Raw genomic sequence first — 17,504 nt, 5'->3', positions numbered from 1 at the left:
CCGTGCTTGAGTTAGTAAACTCTTAATCGAGTGTTCATCTGCTTACGAAAAATAAACACACGTCGGTGAGGAGCTCGTGAGTCAGGTCACTAAAGTCCGTTCTGTCATTTTGATAGAAGGAAGTCGACTTTAATGAATAACTGCAACAACAACTTCTCTACAGCCGTCTCGGCTGACATCTTATCCTCATAACTCTAACCCCTAACCCCAATCCAGTGGGCAGCATCCATGTTGCTGCTGTTACTAACTTCCTCATGGCTGTTTGTTTTTCCCTGCAGGTTTCATTGTGTAGTTTTGTCCCTCTGTGTGATTCGACTGGCTGTGTTTTCCTTCTTGAACTGGGGGCGTAGCGGGTAAACCCCAAACGTCCGTCGCCTCCGTTGGTGCGACCGCAAACAGTTTGATTGACAGCTTATAACCGTTTGCTGTGATTTGATTGTACGGTTGACCTAAAACATGGAAGTTAACAATATTTAAGGTGTAAATTGACACATGGACGGCGTTTACATTGCGTTTTACCCTCAGCTACGTCCCTATCTTATCTTTTTTTTATTTTTTTATTTTTTACTTTTTAGCAGTACATGTTCTTTCTTTCTTTTTGTTTGTTTTTGTTTCCGAGTTTAGCTTCCAGGTAGTTTGGTGGCGTTGTCATTCTTTTATTCGTTTTGAGCCTCATCCGATGAGGAGCAGCATTTCAGAGTCGTTATAATCTTTAAAGAGTTATTCCGGATCGTTACCGAGCGTGAAATGCTGTACCGGACCACAAATCCGTGCTGAAAACAACCCGATTGGTTCATCGTCTCACGTCTGCAGTCCACAGAGAACGATCTCGCGTAGCTTAAGGTAGCTGTTAGCCTGTGACGTGTCCCCTGCATCACGCATCGTACTGTAAGACTGACATGACCAGGCCGTAAACATGCTTTATTAAGAACTATTTATTCACACATTTATTTCTTCTCACGACACTTTTTTGACAAACCTGTCTTTCAACAAGAAAAAAAAGTATATTAACAAGAATTGGATTACCACCGCCAAATATTGGCTCGAATTTGATGGATTCATATCTCTTCTTTGCCTTGTTTTGTTGTCCGTCTCTTCTTTTGTGTGCGTTCGTCCGTCCGTCCCGTTCTCGTTCTCCTGGCCATTTGCAGTGGCTCGTTGGAGAGGTGCGAGGCGGGTGGGGGGACAGGGGCCGGCCCCAGTCGCAGCGACAGCTCCAGGAGTGTAGAGGCAGGAAGCAGCAAGGCCGGGAGGTGGCAAACCGTCAAGAGCCACATGCACTCCGGCGTCTTGAGGCCAAACAAGTGAGTGACAGTAATAGGGGCAAGATACAAGATACAGGCCGCTTTTTAAGCATTTTCCACAGGAAACGGGGGACATGTTTGATGAAGGGGTTTTGAGGAAATAGCGTATAATCTTTCTCATGCTTCCATAAGCAAAAACAAATCTCTACATCAGAATCCACTGTTAGACAGTACTGTAGCAGGGAACGGTCCTGCTATCCATCCATGCAAGTTTAAAGTGGATGTATATCATCAGCATCACAATACAACTGCAATACTTGATGGATGCGGTTCTGGTGTTAATACTATCTCGACCAAAAGGAGACGATCTTTCTAATCGAGAACGTATTAAAGGCCAGCTCGTGTAGTTTCTCGGTGAATCTTAACGGATTTGCGAAGCCTGGAAAGACACCTGAAATGTAGCCGAATCCGTTGTTCGGTTTTTTCCCTCCCTTTATTTGTTAATAACATTGTCAGAATTCTTCTTCTTATCACTACTGTGTATATATTCAAGCCTTCGGTCTTTCCTTCAATCCTCCAATGCTCCTGGTTCTCTCTCCTCCTTTTCGCGTTGTCCTTCACTCCCGTGCTGGTAATTCGGTTCTGTTTTTAAGAAGATCCTGTACGAGTTACTCGGATGTAGCCGGACTTCCGTTTCCGAGACAGCGGTGAATTCTGCAGCGTTTGCTACGTGTTGGATTTGTTGGGAGGAAGTTGAGCTGGAGGAGTGAAGGGGATGCGAAGGAACACGATCAAATCCAAAACGTCTGAATCCATTACCAAGAACTGCTTTTTAAAAATTTATTTATATAATTTGAATTAAAATGATGAAAAGAATGCTCCATTATAAACACACACGCTCCAATCACGCAGTGTGAATCTGGCGTCTTTTAACCACCAAGGTTGCTTTCAAAAGGATTTCTTTTGGTATTTGTCAGAAAATATATATATATATATATATATATATATATATATATATATATATATATATATATATATATATTGACGTACATTGCAGGTTTTATTTTATTTGTACTTTTTTTTTTTTTTTACTTTTTGGGAAGAGCGTGATACTTTTTCCACACTTTTATAACAAAAAAAATCAAATAAAAATTCAAACCGTTGATGCTCGGGAGCAAATATGCAGTGAGCTGCACGACAAACACATTCCAGCGTGTCGTATTTAATATGAGAATGAAAAACAGATCAATCTGTTTCAGCTGCTGAACTTCCCTTTTAAATCGTGCATAGAAATATCCGCTTATGCATTCTTCTTCTTCTTTATTTATTTTTATTATTTATTTTAAATGCTGGTTTATTTTCTATGCAAGTTGTTTAGGGCACTGCGTAATGAGTCCAGTGCTTCCTGTGGCTCAAAGTGTCCTTGTAGAGTTCACACACCAGAGACGCAGAATGCAAACAACGTGTAGACAGACACCGTCCTATGAGCAGACACACGGTTATGTCCCGTCAAAAAGGTCCGCTTTCTTTTTCAAAAGAATGATGAAATTCAGTACGTCGCCGATTCTCACGTGCCTGCTGTCCGTCAACGAACGTTTCTCGTAGACGTAAATGAAATGTCCTGATGGACACCAAAATGTCCTTATGAAAGCAACGCAACACGGCGCCATCCCTACAGCCACGTGGACGAATACAATGAGCAGTTCTTGCTTGTGCACTCAGAACCGATTGTACTTACTCACACACCTAATCAAACTAACACACTACTGTAGATACTCATTATTTATTTATAGATTGTGTGATCTGTCCTGAATCTCCCTCTCCCCCCACATCCGTTCACCAGCATGAAAAAGGAGAAATCAGTCATTCATTTATTTATTTATTTTTTTATACGGCTGTTGTGTGAAATAATAAGATGAGGGCAGTCGCTGACATTCATTTACTTTGTAAAAGACACTGATCTGGGCTGGTGCCGATCTCCTGCAGGGTTCGCATCATCAGAGCAGTGCACTGAGTGCACGCGGGCACCAAGCAGTGGTACAGGGCTCGTCGTCAATACGGTGGCCCTGAAGAGCAAGTCGACTTTAACGAGAAAAGAGAGAGACCGATGATGTTGGATTCAAAAGAAAGAAATCCATCCATTTTCTACACCGCTTATCCTACAGGGTCGTGGGGAACCTGGAGCCGATCCCAGGTAGCACGGGGCACAGGGCGGGGTACACGCTGGACCGGGTGCCAAGTCATGGCAGGGCACATTCACACCCGTTCATACAAATAAATAAATAAATCATACACATTTATTAATGCTACATTTATTTAAAAAAAGTTGGACTGCTTTTCTGGGTCACCATACACACACGCGCGCACACACACACACAAAACCCCATATCATTGAAATACTGAAGTGACTCAGAAGATGTGTATTTGGGTATGCAGAAATGTGGACATGTCTTTGGGTCTATATATATATATTTTATGGAAGAAGGAAGTCATTTTCATGCATGATCATCATTGCTAAGACTAGCCAGCTAGCTAAGCGGATAGAAAGCCTCGTCACATTGAATGCACTTGTAAAACTACTCATGAGGACCCGAAGACATGGCCAGTGGTCTGTGGTCAGACCGAGCCTCATCACTGTGTCCGTGACTTGATGATGCTGCTGCTTAACTTTTGTTCTCTGTCTCTTTTTCTTCATCAATCCATCATTGCCTGAAATGTCTGCATCCTCCCTCTCTACCTTCTTCTTCTCTTTAAATCTAAACCGACATATTTCCTCTCTCCTGTGTCTAAACTCTGACGCTTTGTCCTCGTCTTCCTGGTGGCTTTTCTCCTCCCCTTATAAAATAATCAATTTATTCCAACCCCTCCCTTGCGTTTCCTCTCTTGTTCATCCCGTCACCTCTCCCCGAGTTTCCTCGTTCCTCTCCTAATCCATGACTCATTGCCCATTCCTTTCACTTTACACGCCCCGTCTCCTTCGTTCTCCTGTATGTCTCCTGCAGTTTTGGGGATACATCCCCGCTGTCCACAGCGTCCACTCTGGAGCACATCGCACCCGCGGCGTGTCGTCCTCGGCCCCTCGTCCGACAGCAGAGCCTCCAGCAGCCCCTGACCCCCCGGCCCCCTCCGCCGCCCAACGACCCCCCTGCCACCTCACAGAGCCTGGGGCAGTTACACAGCAGCTCCGGGGGCGGCGGGGGGCAGCGGGGGGGTGCAAGGCCGGGGGCAAGGGGCAGCCCAGCTGCACCCGGGGCATCTCGCTACAGAGCGGGCGCAGGGGCACGGTCCCGCTCCAACCCGGGCAGCTGGGATCACGTGATGGGGCAAATACGTACCAGGGGCATGGACGTCAAATCCTTCCTGTAAGTACATGAGCTAAAATACTATTTATAACCCACTTTAACGCTGTTTAACCGCTTTTGAACCTGATCCGTGCACGCAAATAATAACGGAACTGGACCTAGTGTTGTGTTTGTCATCTAAAAATAACATTAGCGTGTGACTGACAACCTTATAACCTGTCAGCTTCCAGCTTCAGTAGGTTTAAATCATCTTCAGTTCCCTAAGGTTATGAGCATCCCTCTGATGAACTCGCAGTTTCAGAAGTCAGGAGATTGGCATGGCCATGCAAGCATTTTCAGATATTGTGGCTCGTTGAAACATCCATCTTAAACCCAGATTCAGTTTCTTGACTGATGAGCTGAGAAATTCTCCTCGAATATGTCTTGAATATATCGCTCTGTTCACGTTTTCTTTGATGATGTATAATGCCCCAAGTACCTTTTGCAGAGATATCATGCCCCATATCACGATGCTCCCACCACCGTGCTTCACTGTGAGTTTGGTGTGTTTTGGGATTCACCCGCACAAACGTTCCACTTTTTTGTATGAAAATTATGGGTAGAGGGGGAAAAAAATAACGCACTTTTCCACGATATTCAAATTTTTTGAGACGCACCTGTATGTCACTCGAGCAACTTTTTTTAATCGCCTCGCCTCATGGAAGTCTTACCAGCTTCAGAACTGGAGCGCCAGTTCAAAACCAAACAAATAAATAAATCAAATACGCCGTTCAATCTGAATAATCCGTTCGTTGTATTCACTGTATTTCGTTACACCCGTAACTCGCAGCAGCCATTCGTAGATGCAGATGTGACTATAACCCTATATAGTATAATATAATATATTTTGGTGTTTTATTGTGCAGTATGTTGCTGTTTACACCACCCTGCTGTAAATGACATCTCGGTCTCATTAGGCTTGTCTGTAGACTGTGTAAATAAAAGAATGAATGAAAGGATTTTATTTGTTTTGTGCTCGCAGCATGTGCACATCCACGCCATCTGTAATTCCCTCTGCCTGTCAGTATTGTTAGCGTCCTCGTTCCTCTGTAGTCTAGGAGTATGTATTTCACAGTGTGGAGAGTATGTTGTGACTGGCATGCATTACATCAGTGTCCTCTACGCTACACGCTTCCGCCCGGCGTGTCCGCGCGGTGTTAGCTGATCATCTTCTCGTTCATCAAGCACTAACTGATCTGGATTATACTGTATAACATGCACGCGCAGGAACTGTGGGTCCTGAGCACACTGCGTTTATCTCTGCCTGTTCGTCCTTGTCTTTCTCTCATGCCTGTCCACTGTGTCTTCACCGGTAGCATCGCACATTCTCAACAAATCAGGCATTTGTGAATGTGAATCATATTTGAATTGGTCTTTTTTCCCCCCTCTCTTTTAATTTTCCGTCAGCCACAGGTGCCGAGTTGATCGGTCTTGCAGTCTAAGCACTAATCTGATCCAACACGCGGCCGTTTAACGCCAGATTTATGACACATCTGTGGCCTCATTGTCCTCGTAGACAAAAATGAAAATGATTTCTGGATAAACGATTCGGTACAGAGGACACTTAAAATGTGGTGTGTTTTTTTCCCCCCAAAGAAAACAATCAGAATATGCAGTAAGTGTCATTTATATTCAGTTATTAGAGAATAGCAGGCTTTTAATGCGACCTCATGTTATCCGTGGGTAAGCAGTTTGTTTTCAATGCGCTGATATTATTATTTATTTATAATGTTATTTATTCTGTCGATTCTTTCGGCTGCAGAGTATATGCACGCGTTACCGTCCTGGATAGATGGTCTAATATTTCCTGACCCTTTCACACAGAAAGGAGCGAGGAGTGTTGCGTGTCGTGGCCGTCCTTGTTGCCGTTCTTGCAGATGTCCTCGCAGATGTCCTCGCAGTTTGTAGTCATGTGGTGATGTGCGGCGCCTCATTTCCAATAAATGGTGCAGGAATACAGCCATCTTACCCTTTCCTTGTCGCCTGATCAGGATCTGGAGCGATTGACGTGATTGTCCTCCAAAACTTGAACTAACCTCCTGGCACTCCTTTATACCTTTTTGAGTGTGTTTTCTTCTCTGTTGCAAGCATTTCCCTGAGAAAAGAAAGCTGTGGAGATCTGCAGCATCCACTAGCCCTTGAGGCATTTTCCCTCGTTTGCATTTACTATCCTGCAATTCCATGCCTCGTGATCGACCATTACTAGAACACCGTCTGGACCCCCATCAAACCTAATTAATCAATCGATTAATTAATTAATTAATATACGCCCAACTAAAAATGTTGTACACTATATGTAACACTAGTTACACACTGTGTCCAGGTGTGACAAGGTCATATAATGCACTGATATAAATCTCAACTCTGTGTGTGTGTGTGTGTGTGTGTGTGTGTGTGTGTGTGTGTTTGCACTACTGTCTTTTGTATCAGTACGTGCAGCTGCTATCAGATCAGCTGCTCACAGCGGTAAGCTCGCGTTTTCAGCATCATTACCCTCTCTCAGCTGACTGCCATGGACTAGAGGAACAGCAGACAGACGAAAGGAGAGAAAGAAACTCAGTTCGTGACACGGCGACGTAGTGAACGTGCCCTGCGATGGATTGGCACCCTGCTCCAAGCCTCCAGCAGAGACCCCCCCCCGACTCTAAGACCCTAAGGATAAGTGGTATGGAAAAGGCTGGATTACACGGTGTGGATTATTACAGTATATCCATCAGTTTCACAACCTGTAGATGGATATGCAACAACCGAGAAGTGACTGAAGCCGCAAAACAAACAGCAGTGTCTGTAGTTTGGTCTAAATCCTCGCTATATAAAATTGTGCATAGCTCAACAATGTCACGCGCAATGTCCAGAATTTTTTTTGTCGTTGTTTACAATTCTACCCACAAACCTGAGATGTGCATCATTCGCACGCCTGTCCAGTCTTACGTTTATCCAATATTCATTCCACAAGAGATTCGCCAGGAAGTGGATTTATCCTTATCAACAGTCCAGTTCTTGTCATTGCTAAAACTTTTCCAAAAAAAACCCCCAAACAAACCCTACAATCTACACAGAGTTCCCCTTTTCCTTTAACATTTGCATAATAGCTCTTGTACAAAACGAAAGAAGTGGACCCTGGACACCATCACGTTTTGGTGCGTTTCGAACTCCTACGGTTCTGCCTCCCACGCCTCCTACCCAGGGCTGATTCCAAACCGCGTGCTGAGGAAGAAAGTGACTAGCGTAGAAGCCATTCCTGCCTTTTTGAGCCGCGCGCCATTCTATTTTTTTATTTTGTCCTGGTGTCAGGATCCGCATAGACGGGTCCGTTCTGAGAAACGAAATGTCCGATGATTTAGGCACGAGGTTGCGCGCGTTGCAGGGACGTCATGGCTGATTGACAGTTTTGCAGATTGCCTTGGAAAGCTTATCCTGAGAGCGGAATCGTGGGATCGGCTTCTCCGAGAAGGATCCGCATGATGCTTCCTTCAGATCTGTCAAAAGATCTGAGGGGGCTGCCTTTCAAATAGAACGGTCCCTTGCACATGTTATCATGAATAGGTGTATTTAGAAATGCTTAACCAATTATAATTATATCATCGATTAATGAAAGTGAGTGGGGGGGGGGGCAGCAGGACGGTATGGCAGAAGGAAGAGGAGGAGCGGGTCTGAGGAAAGAGTGAGTCACTACACTGCTTGAGGGACAACAGGAGCTTCGGGACTGTGTGTGTGTGTGTGTGTGTGTGTGTGTTTGTCAGCATGTTACATATTCAATATTTTTGAATGAGTCACTAAGGAGAACTAATTGGTATCAGTCACTGCACCGAGTCGTTCCTTTCATTCAGTTTTTGCTGACGGGTTTCGCAATTACAGACCGCAATATTAAAACGTGCAAATCAAACACGGTCAGCACTCATGCGGCGCAGCCGGGGCTCGCGCTTGCACTCTGTCAGCCGTCGGTGGTTAATTGCTTACTCTGAACTGTGTGAGTTTCGACACCGGTACTATTCGAGTTTTATGACTTTTTTTTAATATTATAGAAATAAATGGTTAAACTGTACATGCTGTACAACTGAGACTCTTCCCCTCATGAAATACAGAAATATCCATCACCCCTTGCACATTTTCTTCCAAATAAAATAATTGCAAAAGAGTTGTCGAAACTAAGTCTTTGAAAGTATTTCCTGTTTGTTCTGTTTAAAATACAAAAAAAAAATCACAGAATTGTTCTTGTCTTCTTTTAAATGACTACGTCCAGCCTAGAGATGATTGTACGTGTGTGTGTGTGTTTTACTTCAGGGAAGGCAAGATGGTTGTGTTGTCTCTCGCGATCGGCCTGGCCGAACAGGACGACTTCGCCAACCTGCCAGACCTGCAGGAGAAGCCCGCGAGCCAAGAAACTCCTCCTGGCGATAAAAGGTAGTTCTCCGGAATGTCTGCGATTTGCGTTCACCGAGCGTTCTCGAAGACGAGCCGCAAAATGTCATCAACGAGTGCGCCAACCAAACACACTACGGCATCGTTTTATTCCAAAGTTCTTTATTGAATATATCCTTCATCCATAATATACAGACTTCTGCATCTCAGACAAGACACACGGTTAAGTGTTTACTCATTTTGTCACATTGTTTAGTGTGTATGTGTTCCTGTGTGTGTGTTTTCAACCCTAGACGGACATTTTACAGACCTATAGGGTTTTTTTGTGATTGTTGCGGCCAATAATGCTTGATTTTGCGATGCTTCAGTGACTTCCAGCCTTTCTCCTTTCCCATGTCGATAAACACAAGTCCACAAATTTCACTCGAGCGTCCCATTCCGTCGCTACAGTTTTGTGGCTGTAGTTCAGTCACACTAACCGGGGGAAGTTGAAACCGACAGCCCCATAATGCTCAGCACTTCCTTTGTGTTGGAACTTAAATTGGACCGTTTGTTTGGCAGCATTCCAGTACCACATCTTGATTTGGTCCCGACCCAAGTTTGAAGGACAATTCCACACCTGCCCCAAAGCCACCGGGCGAAAGAAGGCGATACTGGGGGTCTGAAAGCAACCCAAGAGCTCATGATGGGTTCATGAGCCGTAACAGAACGCACGACGGGATGCCAAGGAGAACATGCAGTACTTTGACATTTCGCGTCAAATAATTTCCGAATATTACTTTTCCAGCACGTTCATTAAAGACAGAAAATGTTTTGTACGTCAGTAAAGAAAGTAGCTACACTTTTTAGACAATGTAGAAGTGTTTTAAATGGATTCTTTTTGAAGGCATCTATCGTTGCTTTACACCAAAACTTTTGCACAATTCTGTATATAACTATATTGATTGCCATTTCCATCCACCCATCCACTTCCTGTACCGCTTATTCTACACAGGGTCGCAGGGAGCCTGGAGCCTTTCCCAGGGAACTTGGGGCACGAGGCGGGGGGCCAGCCCATTCACAAACACTACGGACAATTTGGAAATGCCGATCAGCCTAAGATGCATGTCATTAGACTGGGGGAGGAAACCGGAGTACCTGGGGAGGAAACCTGGGTAGAACACAGGGCGGAGGCGGGATTTGAACCCCCTTCCCACTAAGCCATACTGTATATACTAAATTATGCATATTGAATATCTAGCATGTCTTACACTTATTCCTTCTCCTTTACACTTGGGGTACTTCGGTTGTCTGGTTTTTAAATGATTTTTTTTATATATGATCTACCAGTATACTTGTTGATTCCTTGGCAAAATTATTACAGATTTACTGCTTATTATTATTATTATTATTATTAATGATAATAATAATAATAATAATGTTGATGATAATTCCTTCCTTACATTTACAGTACATACAGTACAGCATAGATCAAATGTGTTATTACACAGGATCCAGTGGATATCGGCTACTGTAGATATACTGTTAGATGTCGATTTGAGTGAGATTGTGCATTGTAGAGTTGCTGGGCAACAGAAAAACCTTGGATTTGACGAAGACCTTGGAGTGTTCGATTTCTCAGCTGCTGAACGTCTGGTTTATTCACTCAGAGGTTCGAGGGAAGGACAGTTGAGCGTGGTGGACGAGTAGAGGATCATAGAATATGGAGAGGTTGATATGGAAGTGCCAGAAATGCAGGACGGATCTGATAGCAGAGATTAGACAGGAGTTGCAGTAATTGCAGCTAGAGGCAAAGGCATAGATGAGGTTGTTTTTACGTTCAGCGGCATGAACACACACCAGAAACCAGATGTTAATAGACCCAGGAGGAATGTTCATTTCTATAAGACAGGTGCGTGTGAGGAGGAGGATGAGGAAGCAACTCCTATATCTAATCTTCTTCAGCTGGGAATCATCTTGATGGCGCATGTTTGTACTCAGCCTCCAGAGAGCTTGAAGTGGCTGCAACTGGTGGCAACCTGTGATTAACAGCCCACTGCCGTTCCTGCTTCGCAGATATATGTGCTCTGCGATGCTGTTTGAGGAATCCCAGGCTCTGTTAGCATGCAAATTTTTACACCTGGCATTATTATATTAATTCACGGTGCGTCTTTAAAGCTGTGCAGATGTGCCGCTCTAGGAGCATCCCTGCTGAGCCAGAAGACTTGTTATGTTTATTCTTAGTCCAGACACTTGAAGCCATTTTTGCACAGCTCTCCAGGTTCATTTCAAAAATCTGTTTCTGTCCTCATGAGGCTGGAGTTTTCTGAGTCACTGTCAGTAATAACCAGTGTTGAACTTGAGATTTCTGCTCAACCGAATCTTTCCTTGCGGAACTGAATTATGGAGTGGAGGTGGAATTTGAGATGTGAATGAGATGTGCACAATGGAAAGCAATACGCATTTTATATACACAGAAAGGTCATAAATATTCGGACACTGACCATGTAATTGTTTTTGCAGCTGTCTATCGCAGTATATTGGAGAATGGATATTTTGAGGATACTCGCGTCCAAATCAGGTGAGCAGTGGAGTAATAACAGCCCCATCACCCCACCCCCTTTTTAAAGGGGCCAAAAGTAATTCAATCCAATTTTATTTGTAAAGGGCTTTTAACAGTGGACATTGTCTCAAAGCAGCTTTACAGAAACATATAAACACAGTATACAGATTTTAAGCGTGTGTCCTTAAAAGTTCAAGTTTAAACAAAACATCATAAATTAAATTGTCTTTTTTAATACTTGGTTGCAAATTCTTTGGAGTCAATGGCTGTCTGAAGTCTGGAACCAATATCTGACATCACCAGACACTGGGTTTCTTCCTTGGTCATGCTCTGATCAGCTGTTTTCAGTTCCTGCTCATTCTCGGAGCATTTAACCTTCAGGTTTTTAGTTCAGCTCAATCGGATTCGGGTCAGGTGACTTGGCCATTGCAAATGTCTTAGGTTTGCTTCAGGTCATTGTATATCTGCACTGTAGCATTTGGCTGAATCTGAGCAGATAACATAGTGCTACACACTGCTTTTGTCACATCATCATCATCATCATCATCAGGAAATACAAAAGGGAACCAGTTCCATTGGCAGCCATACACACCCACGCCACACGATGAAGTGGTATGCTTCAGATCATGGGCAGACTTTCCTCCTCCAGTACTTTTCTCTTCCCATCATTCTGGTACAAGTTTATCTTTATCTCATCTGTCCATAGGATGTTGTTCCAGAACAAAAGACGTCGTGCTAAACCCTGTGTATTCACTCTCGGGAAGGCTTCTCTGGATTGTTGACTTTGACACGGATAAGACCTACCTCCTGGAGGGTGTTCTTGATCTGGCCAACTGTTGTGAAGGGATTTTTTTTCACCAGAGAAAGAATTCTTCTGTCATCCACCACAGTTGTTTTTCCCATGGTCTTGTAGGCCTTTGGGTGATCCTGAGCTCAAAAGTGCGTTCTTTCTTTTTAAGAAGTGTACCAACTGGTTGATTTGGTCACACTGAATGTTTTTGCTATCTGTGTGAAGGGTTTGTTTTGATGTTGCAATCTAACGATGACTTAATCTGGACTTCATATTGAGAGTTAACCGCAACAGAATCCGAATGCAAATGCCACACTTGAAATCAACTCTAGGCCTTTTATTTACTTACCCCTCAGTGAAGTAACGAGAGAATTAAACACGTCTGGCCTTAGAACAGCTAAGCACCAAATGTGGGGTAGGGTGGCGGGTGGGGGGGTATTCTTTTGAATTTCATGAATCATAACAATAATTCTTTATCACAATTAAAAAAAGAAAAAGAAATGATTGACAGCAATATTGTTATGTAAGGCATCAATTCACATTATAAAGGTATATGTATGTACCTAAAAGATCATAGTGAACGAGTGGGCCAGAGGCAGAAAACGAGAGCAAGACTAAGTAAGACACAACTTAACACCCAACGAGAGCAGGAGTAAGTAAGACTCTCTCAGTTCCTTCTCCACTGGGAACTCGGCTCTTATTTAAACCTCAGCTACTCAGTGTTAAAATAAAATACTCTTCTCCATCATTCAAGCCTCAATCCCACTGCCCCCTTTTTTCCTTGCCCCATGGTGTGTGTCCCAGTTTAAAATGAATCGCATATCTCAATATCTAATCTGCTGCAGCTCACTTCACTGCTTTCAGTGCTGAGTGGGAGTGTAATTATGATAAAATCGAGTGCATTAAATGTGTGTGTTGTTATGAACCAGTTTGTTTTCCTGGCACAGCTGTTTGCCTGCGAGTTAATGGTTTGCAATCAAAGTGAAACTATAGAGCTCCATATCAGAGCTCTATAGAGCTAATGATGTTGTTCTGTTCACAGTGCAGCGAGGCCAATTGGTGAACCGTCTGAAGGCTGTTATATATATTTATATATAATTTAAACATATTCCCAACTCATGTGGTTGGGATGAGTTTAGAGGTTCCATCTTTAAGCATCATATCAGTGACTCAATACATATGAAACCATCCAGCTTGAATATATTGTTCAGATTTGTTCACTGAATTGTTCAGTGGCGCATCCAGTTTGCTCAAATCAATACCTACAACTAATGTTTTTGATAAGCATACTGATCATATCAGATAGAAAATGTAATAAATAAATAAATAAACAAACATAAATATATCATAGAATGTGACTGGGCTCTGTAGCACCTTGAGTTGAGGAAGGGCAGGGGGATGGTGACGAAATCTGAAGCAGGATGCTCTTAACAGAGCGATTTCAGCTGGGAGTTTAATTCAGTTTTATTTGTGTAGCGCTTTTAACAATGGACACTGTCCCAAAGCAGCTTTACAGAAATATATAAATCCAGCATCGAAACATCCTAGTTCACCACAACACTCTGTCTGTGATCCTCTAGAGCTGCTCCTTTACCAAAGATTAAAACTATTCACAAAAAGCTTGAGTAAACAAATATGTTTTCAGCCTGGACGTAAACACTGAGACTGTGTCTGAGTCCCGAACACTAATCGGAAGACTGTTCCATAACTGTGGGGCTCTATAAGAGAAAGCTCTTCCCCCTGCTGTAGCCTTCACTATTCAAGGTACCAACAAATAGCCTGCATCTTTTGATTGAAGTAGGCGTGGCAGATCATAGAAGACCAAAAGTTCACTCAGGTACTGTGGTGCGAGACTATTCAGTGTTTTATAGGTCAGTAGTAGTATTTTATAATCAATGCGAGATTTCATTGGGAGCCAATGCAGTGTGGATAAGATCGGGGTGATGTGGTCGTATCTTCTGGTTCTAGTTAGGACTCTAGCAGCTGCATTCTGGACTAACTGGAGTTTGTTTATGCTCCTACTGGAACATCCAGACAGTAAGGCATTACAGTAATCTAGTCTAGAGGTGACGAAAGCATGAACTAATATTTCTGCATCATGTAGTGACAATATATTTCTTATCTTAGAAATATTTCTGAAATGAAAGAAGGCTATCCTAGTAATATTATCTACATGAGCATCAAATGATTGACTGGAGTCAATAATCACTCCAAGGTCTTTTACTGCTGTACATGATGAAACAGAAAGTCCATCCAGAGTTACTGTGAGATCAGAAAGATTACTTCTAGCTACACGTGGTCCTAGTACAAGTACTTCTGTCTGATCAGAATTAAGTAAGAGGAAGTTAGTTAACATCCAACGTCTGATGTCCTTTACACAATCCTCAACTTTACTAAGCTGCTGTCTGTCGTCTGGCTTCGCTGAAACATACAACTGTGTATCATCAGCATGACAGTGGAAGATAATTCCATGTTTACGAATAATTTGACCTAGAGGTAGCATATATAAAGAAAAACAGAACCTTGTGGAACACCAAACTTTACCTCAGTATGCATAGAGAAGTCTCCATTTACATCTACAAACTGATAACGATCAGTCAAATAAGACCTGAGCCAGGAGAGGACTGTTCCCTTGAAATACTATTTGGTTTGACGCCATTTACGTTCTAATTGTCGAGTGGTCTGTTTTAAGGTGTGTGTGTGATGGTTATACCAGGGTGTGTTGTGGATAAAAATGACATGAAATAAACATGAGGGAGACTTAGTATGAGTAAAATGTAATTTTATTGGTAATTCACGGGACGGGTGGGTGCGTAGTCTGGAGGAGAGCGGTAGGGGGAAGGAAATGGGGTGTGTCCTGGGGACATGGGATAGTCAGCAAAGGTGAAATAAGGAGACCACTGAGAGTAGGGCGGACTGACAGGTGAGAAGAGGGAAGAATGGTCAGATTCAAATCCAGCCCCTCCAGTAAAGGAGAGAAGGAAAAATGACGACGGGCACCTAGACACACAGAAGCGGTATTAGGCGGATATTGATGAATTGGATTCACACTTTCAGAGTACTACACTATGGTTTACTAGTCGAAGAGTCAAACAGAAGTATAAGAGCTGAGGAGTGCTAACACACACACACGCTCTCGCACAGTCAAGGGCGGGCATGTAGACATAACACACACACACATAACATTATAACTTTATAAGAATAATAAAAAGGAGTATTAAGATATTATAAGGGTAATATCTTATAATAATAGAATAGTATAGAATCTTTATAAAATACAGAATAGTAGGATATGTAGAACAGTAGAAGGGTAATATAATGATATTATGAAGTAGGAAGTACAGTAAACCGTTTTTCAAGCAGTATAACTATATATAAAATAGAGATATAGAGCAAATATGAAAATAAATTATAAACTAGAAATACAGGAAAATGTAACTTACTCATAGTCCAGATGGTGAAGATTCTTGTCTCGCAAGGAAGGCCTTAATATTAAGAGAAAACCATGAGGAGCCATTTATAAGGGCAGCTGCGTCAAGCTGCCCCCCCCCCCCCCCCCCGAGACAATAGTAAGACCAAGGTCACTCTAGATTGTTTTGTCTCTCCACTTTTGATTCTATGGGTAATTCAAATCCCTTGGTTTTGATTCTATGTGTAATTTGAAATCCCTTGGTTTTGATTCTATGTGTAATTTGAAATCCCTTGGTTTTGATTCTATGTGTAATTTGAAATCCCTTGGTTTTGATTCTATGTGTAATTTGAAAACCCCTGGTTTTGATTCTATGTGTAAGTTGAAAAGCCCTGTTTTTTGAGCTATTGGTAAGTGGAATAGCCCTTTTTTTAGAACATAAGAGTAAGGTAGATGAGCTCTTTTTTTAACCCTATTGGTATTGATATCATAGTCTTCTTGAAACATATGGGTTATTTACTGTGTAAATACAGTATAAATACTGGAGCTTAAGCTCAGGGTATCAGATCACTTCTGAGAATTCTCATCGGTGTGGATCTCGTGTGGTGGAACGGAACCAATAAAGCTGGACCCTTGCTTCTTCTCACTCACGGCTGGTGTCTTTTTTTCTATCTCCAACTGGGCTCAGAGGTAGATGTGAGTATTGGCTTCTATGTTAAATTTTTAAGTGTTTTTGGGTAATAGGCTAAATTTGAGCCAGCAGGTGCTAGCGTTTTCTTTCGAATGATTTTTCATTTGACTGGAGCTACCTTATATAGCATGTAGCAGAATGTTGACTCTAAGCATTCAGTCGCCTGATCAAGTTCTTTGGGATCAGACGGTGATCCAATCATAAGTGATATCTCTGGGAGGTTATTGATAAAACTCTGTGCACTAGCTGACGAGAATGTACGTTTTACACGGTAGCATGGCGAGGTGCATATATTATGATCGATATTCAATTTAAACGAGATGATATAGCTTCAAACTGCGGAAGTGTGACTATATTTTCTTTATTTAATCCGTATGTTAGTATCAGGGGCGCGCGGTGGCTTAGTGGTTAGCACGTTCGCCTCACAACCCCAGGATCCGGGGTTTGAGTCCTGCTGGGGCCGTGTGTGTGGAGTTTGCATGTTCTCCCCGTGCTGCGGGGGTTTCCTCCGGGTACTCTGGTTTCCTCCCCCAGTCCAAAGACATTCGTGGTCAGCTGATTGGCATGTCTAAAGTGTCCGTGTATGTGATTGTGCCTGCAATGGATTGGCACCCTGTCCAGGTTGTACCCCGCCTTGTGCCCAATGCTCCCTGGGATAGGCTCCAGGTTCCCCGTGACCCTGAAAAGGAGTAAGTGGTAGAAGATGGATGGATGTTAGTATCAGGTCAAGAGTGTGACCAACATTATGAGTGGGTCCGATTACATTCTGATTGACCCCTACTGAATCTAGAATGGACCCAACCGTTGTTCTCAGAGGGTCTTCTGGGTCCTCAAAATGACTATTAATATCACCAATAATTAATGCTTTGTATAGAGAAACAACCAGGTTCGAGATTCAATCTGCAAATTCACCAAGGAATTTCCCTTGGAGCTCTGTAAATAATAATTAGCAGAATCAACTCAGTAGACTTATTTTTTGTGGCTATGTATGTTACACTGTCATAAAGAACTTCAAAAGAGTTGAATTTATGACTAGGTTTGTGTGTGACACCTAGATTATCATTATAAATGAGTGCGACATCTCTTCTCCCAGTCAGACAGGGCTGATGTATATAACTTTGTCCA

The 17,504-nt window shown here is 42.8% G+C and overlaps 1 protein-coding gene across 1 annotated transcript in view; it reads left to right on the top strand.

The window, feature by feature from the left end:
* The window catches only part of syt7b (synaptotagmin VIIb), an 85,230-nt gene that overhangs the window by 50,490 nt on the left and 17,236 nt on the right, over positions 1 to 17,504 (top strand). The window contains exons 5-6 of the mRNA XM_053634328.1: positions 4,247 to 4,606; positions 8,870 to 8,989. Of these exons, the coding sequence (XP_053490303.1) occupies positions 4,247 to 4,606; positions 8,870 to 8,989 (480 nt within the window). The remainder of the gene's footprint in view (positions 1 to 4,246; positions 4,607 to 8,869; positions 8,990 to 17,504) is intronic.

Source organism: Ictalurus furcatus, chromosome 10, assembly GCF_023375685.1.
Source record: "Ictalurus furcatus strain D&B chromosome 10, Billie_1.0, whole genome shotgun sequence".
In the NCBI taxonomy this organism is placed as follows: Eukaryota; Metazoa; Chordata; class Actinopteri; order Siluriformes; family Ictaluridae; genus Ictalurus; species Ictalurus furcatus.
Note: the sequence above shows the minus strand (reverse complement) of the source record. Positions and strands in the feature narration are given on the sequence as shown.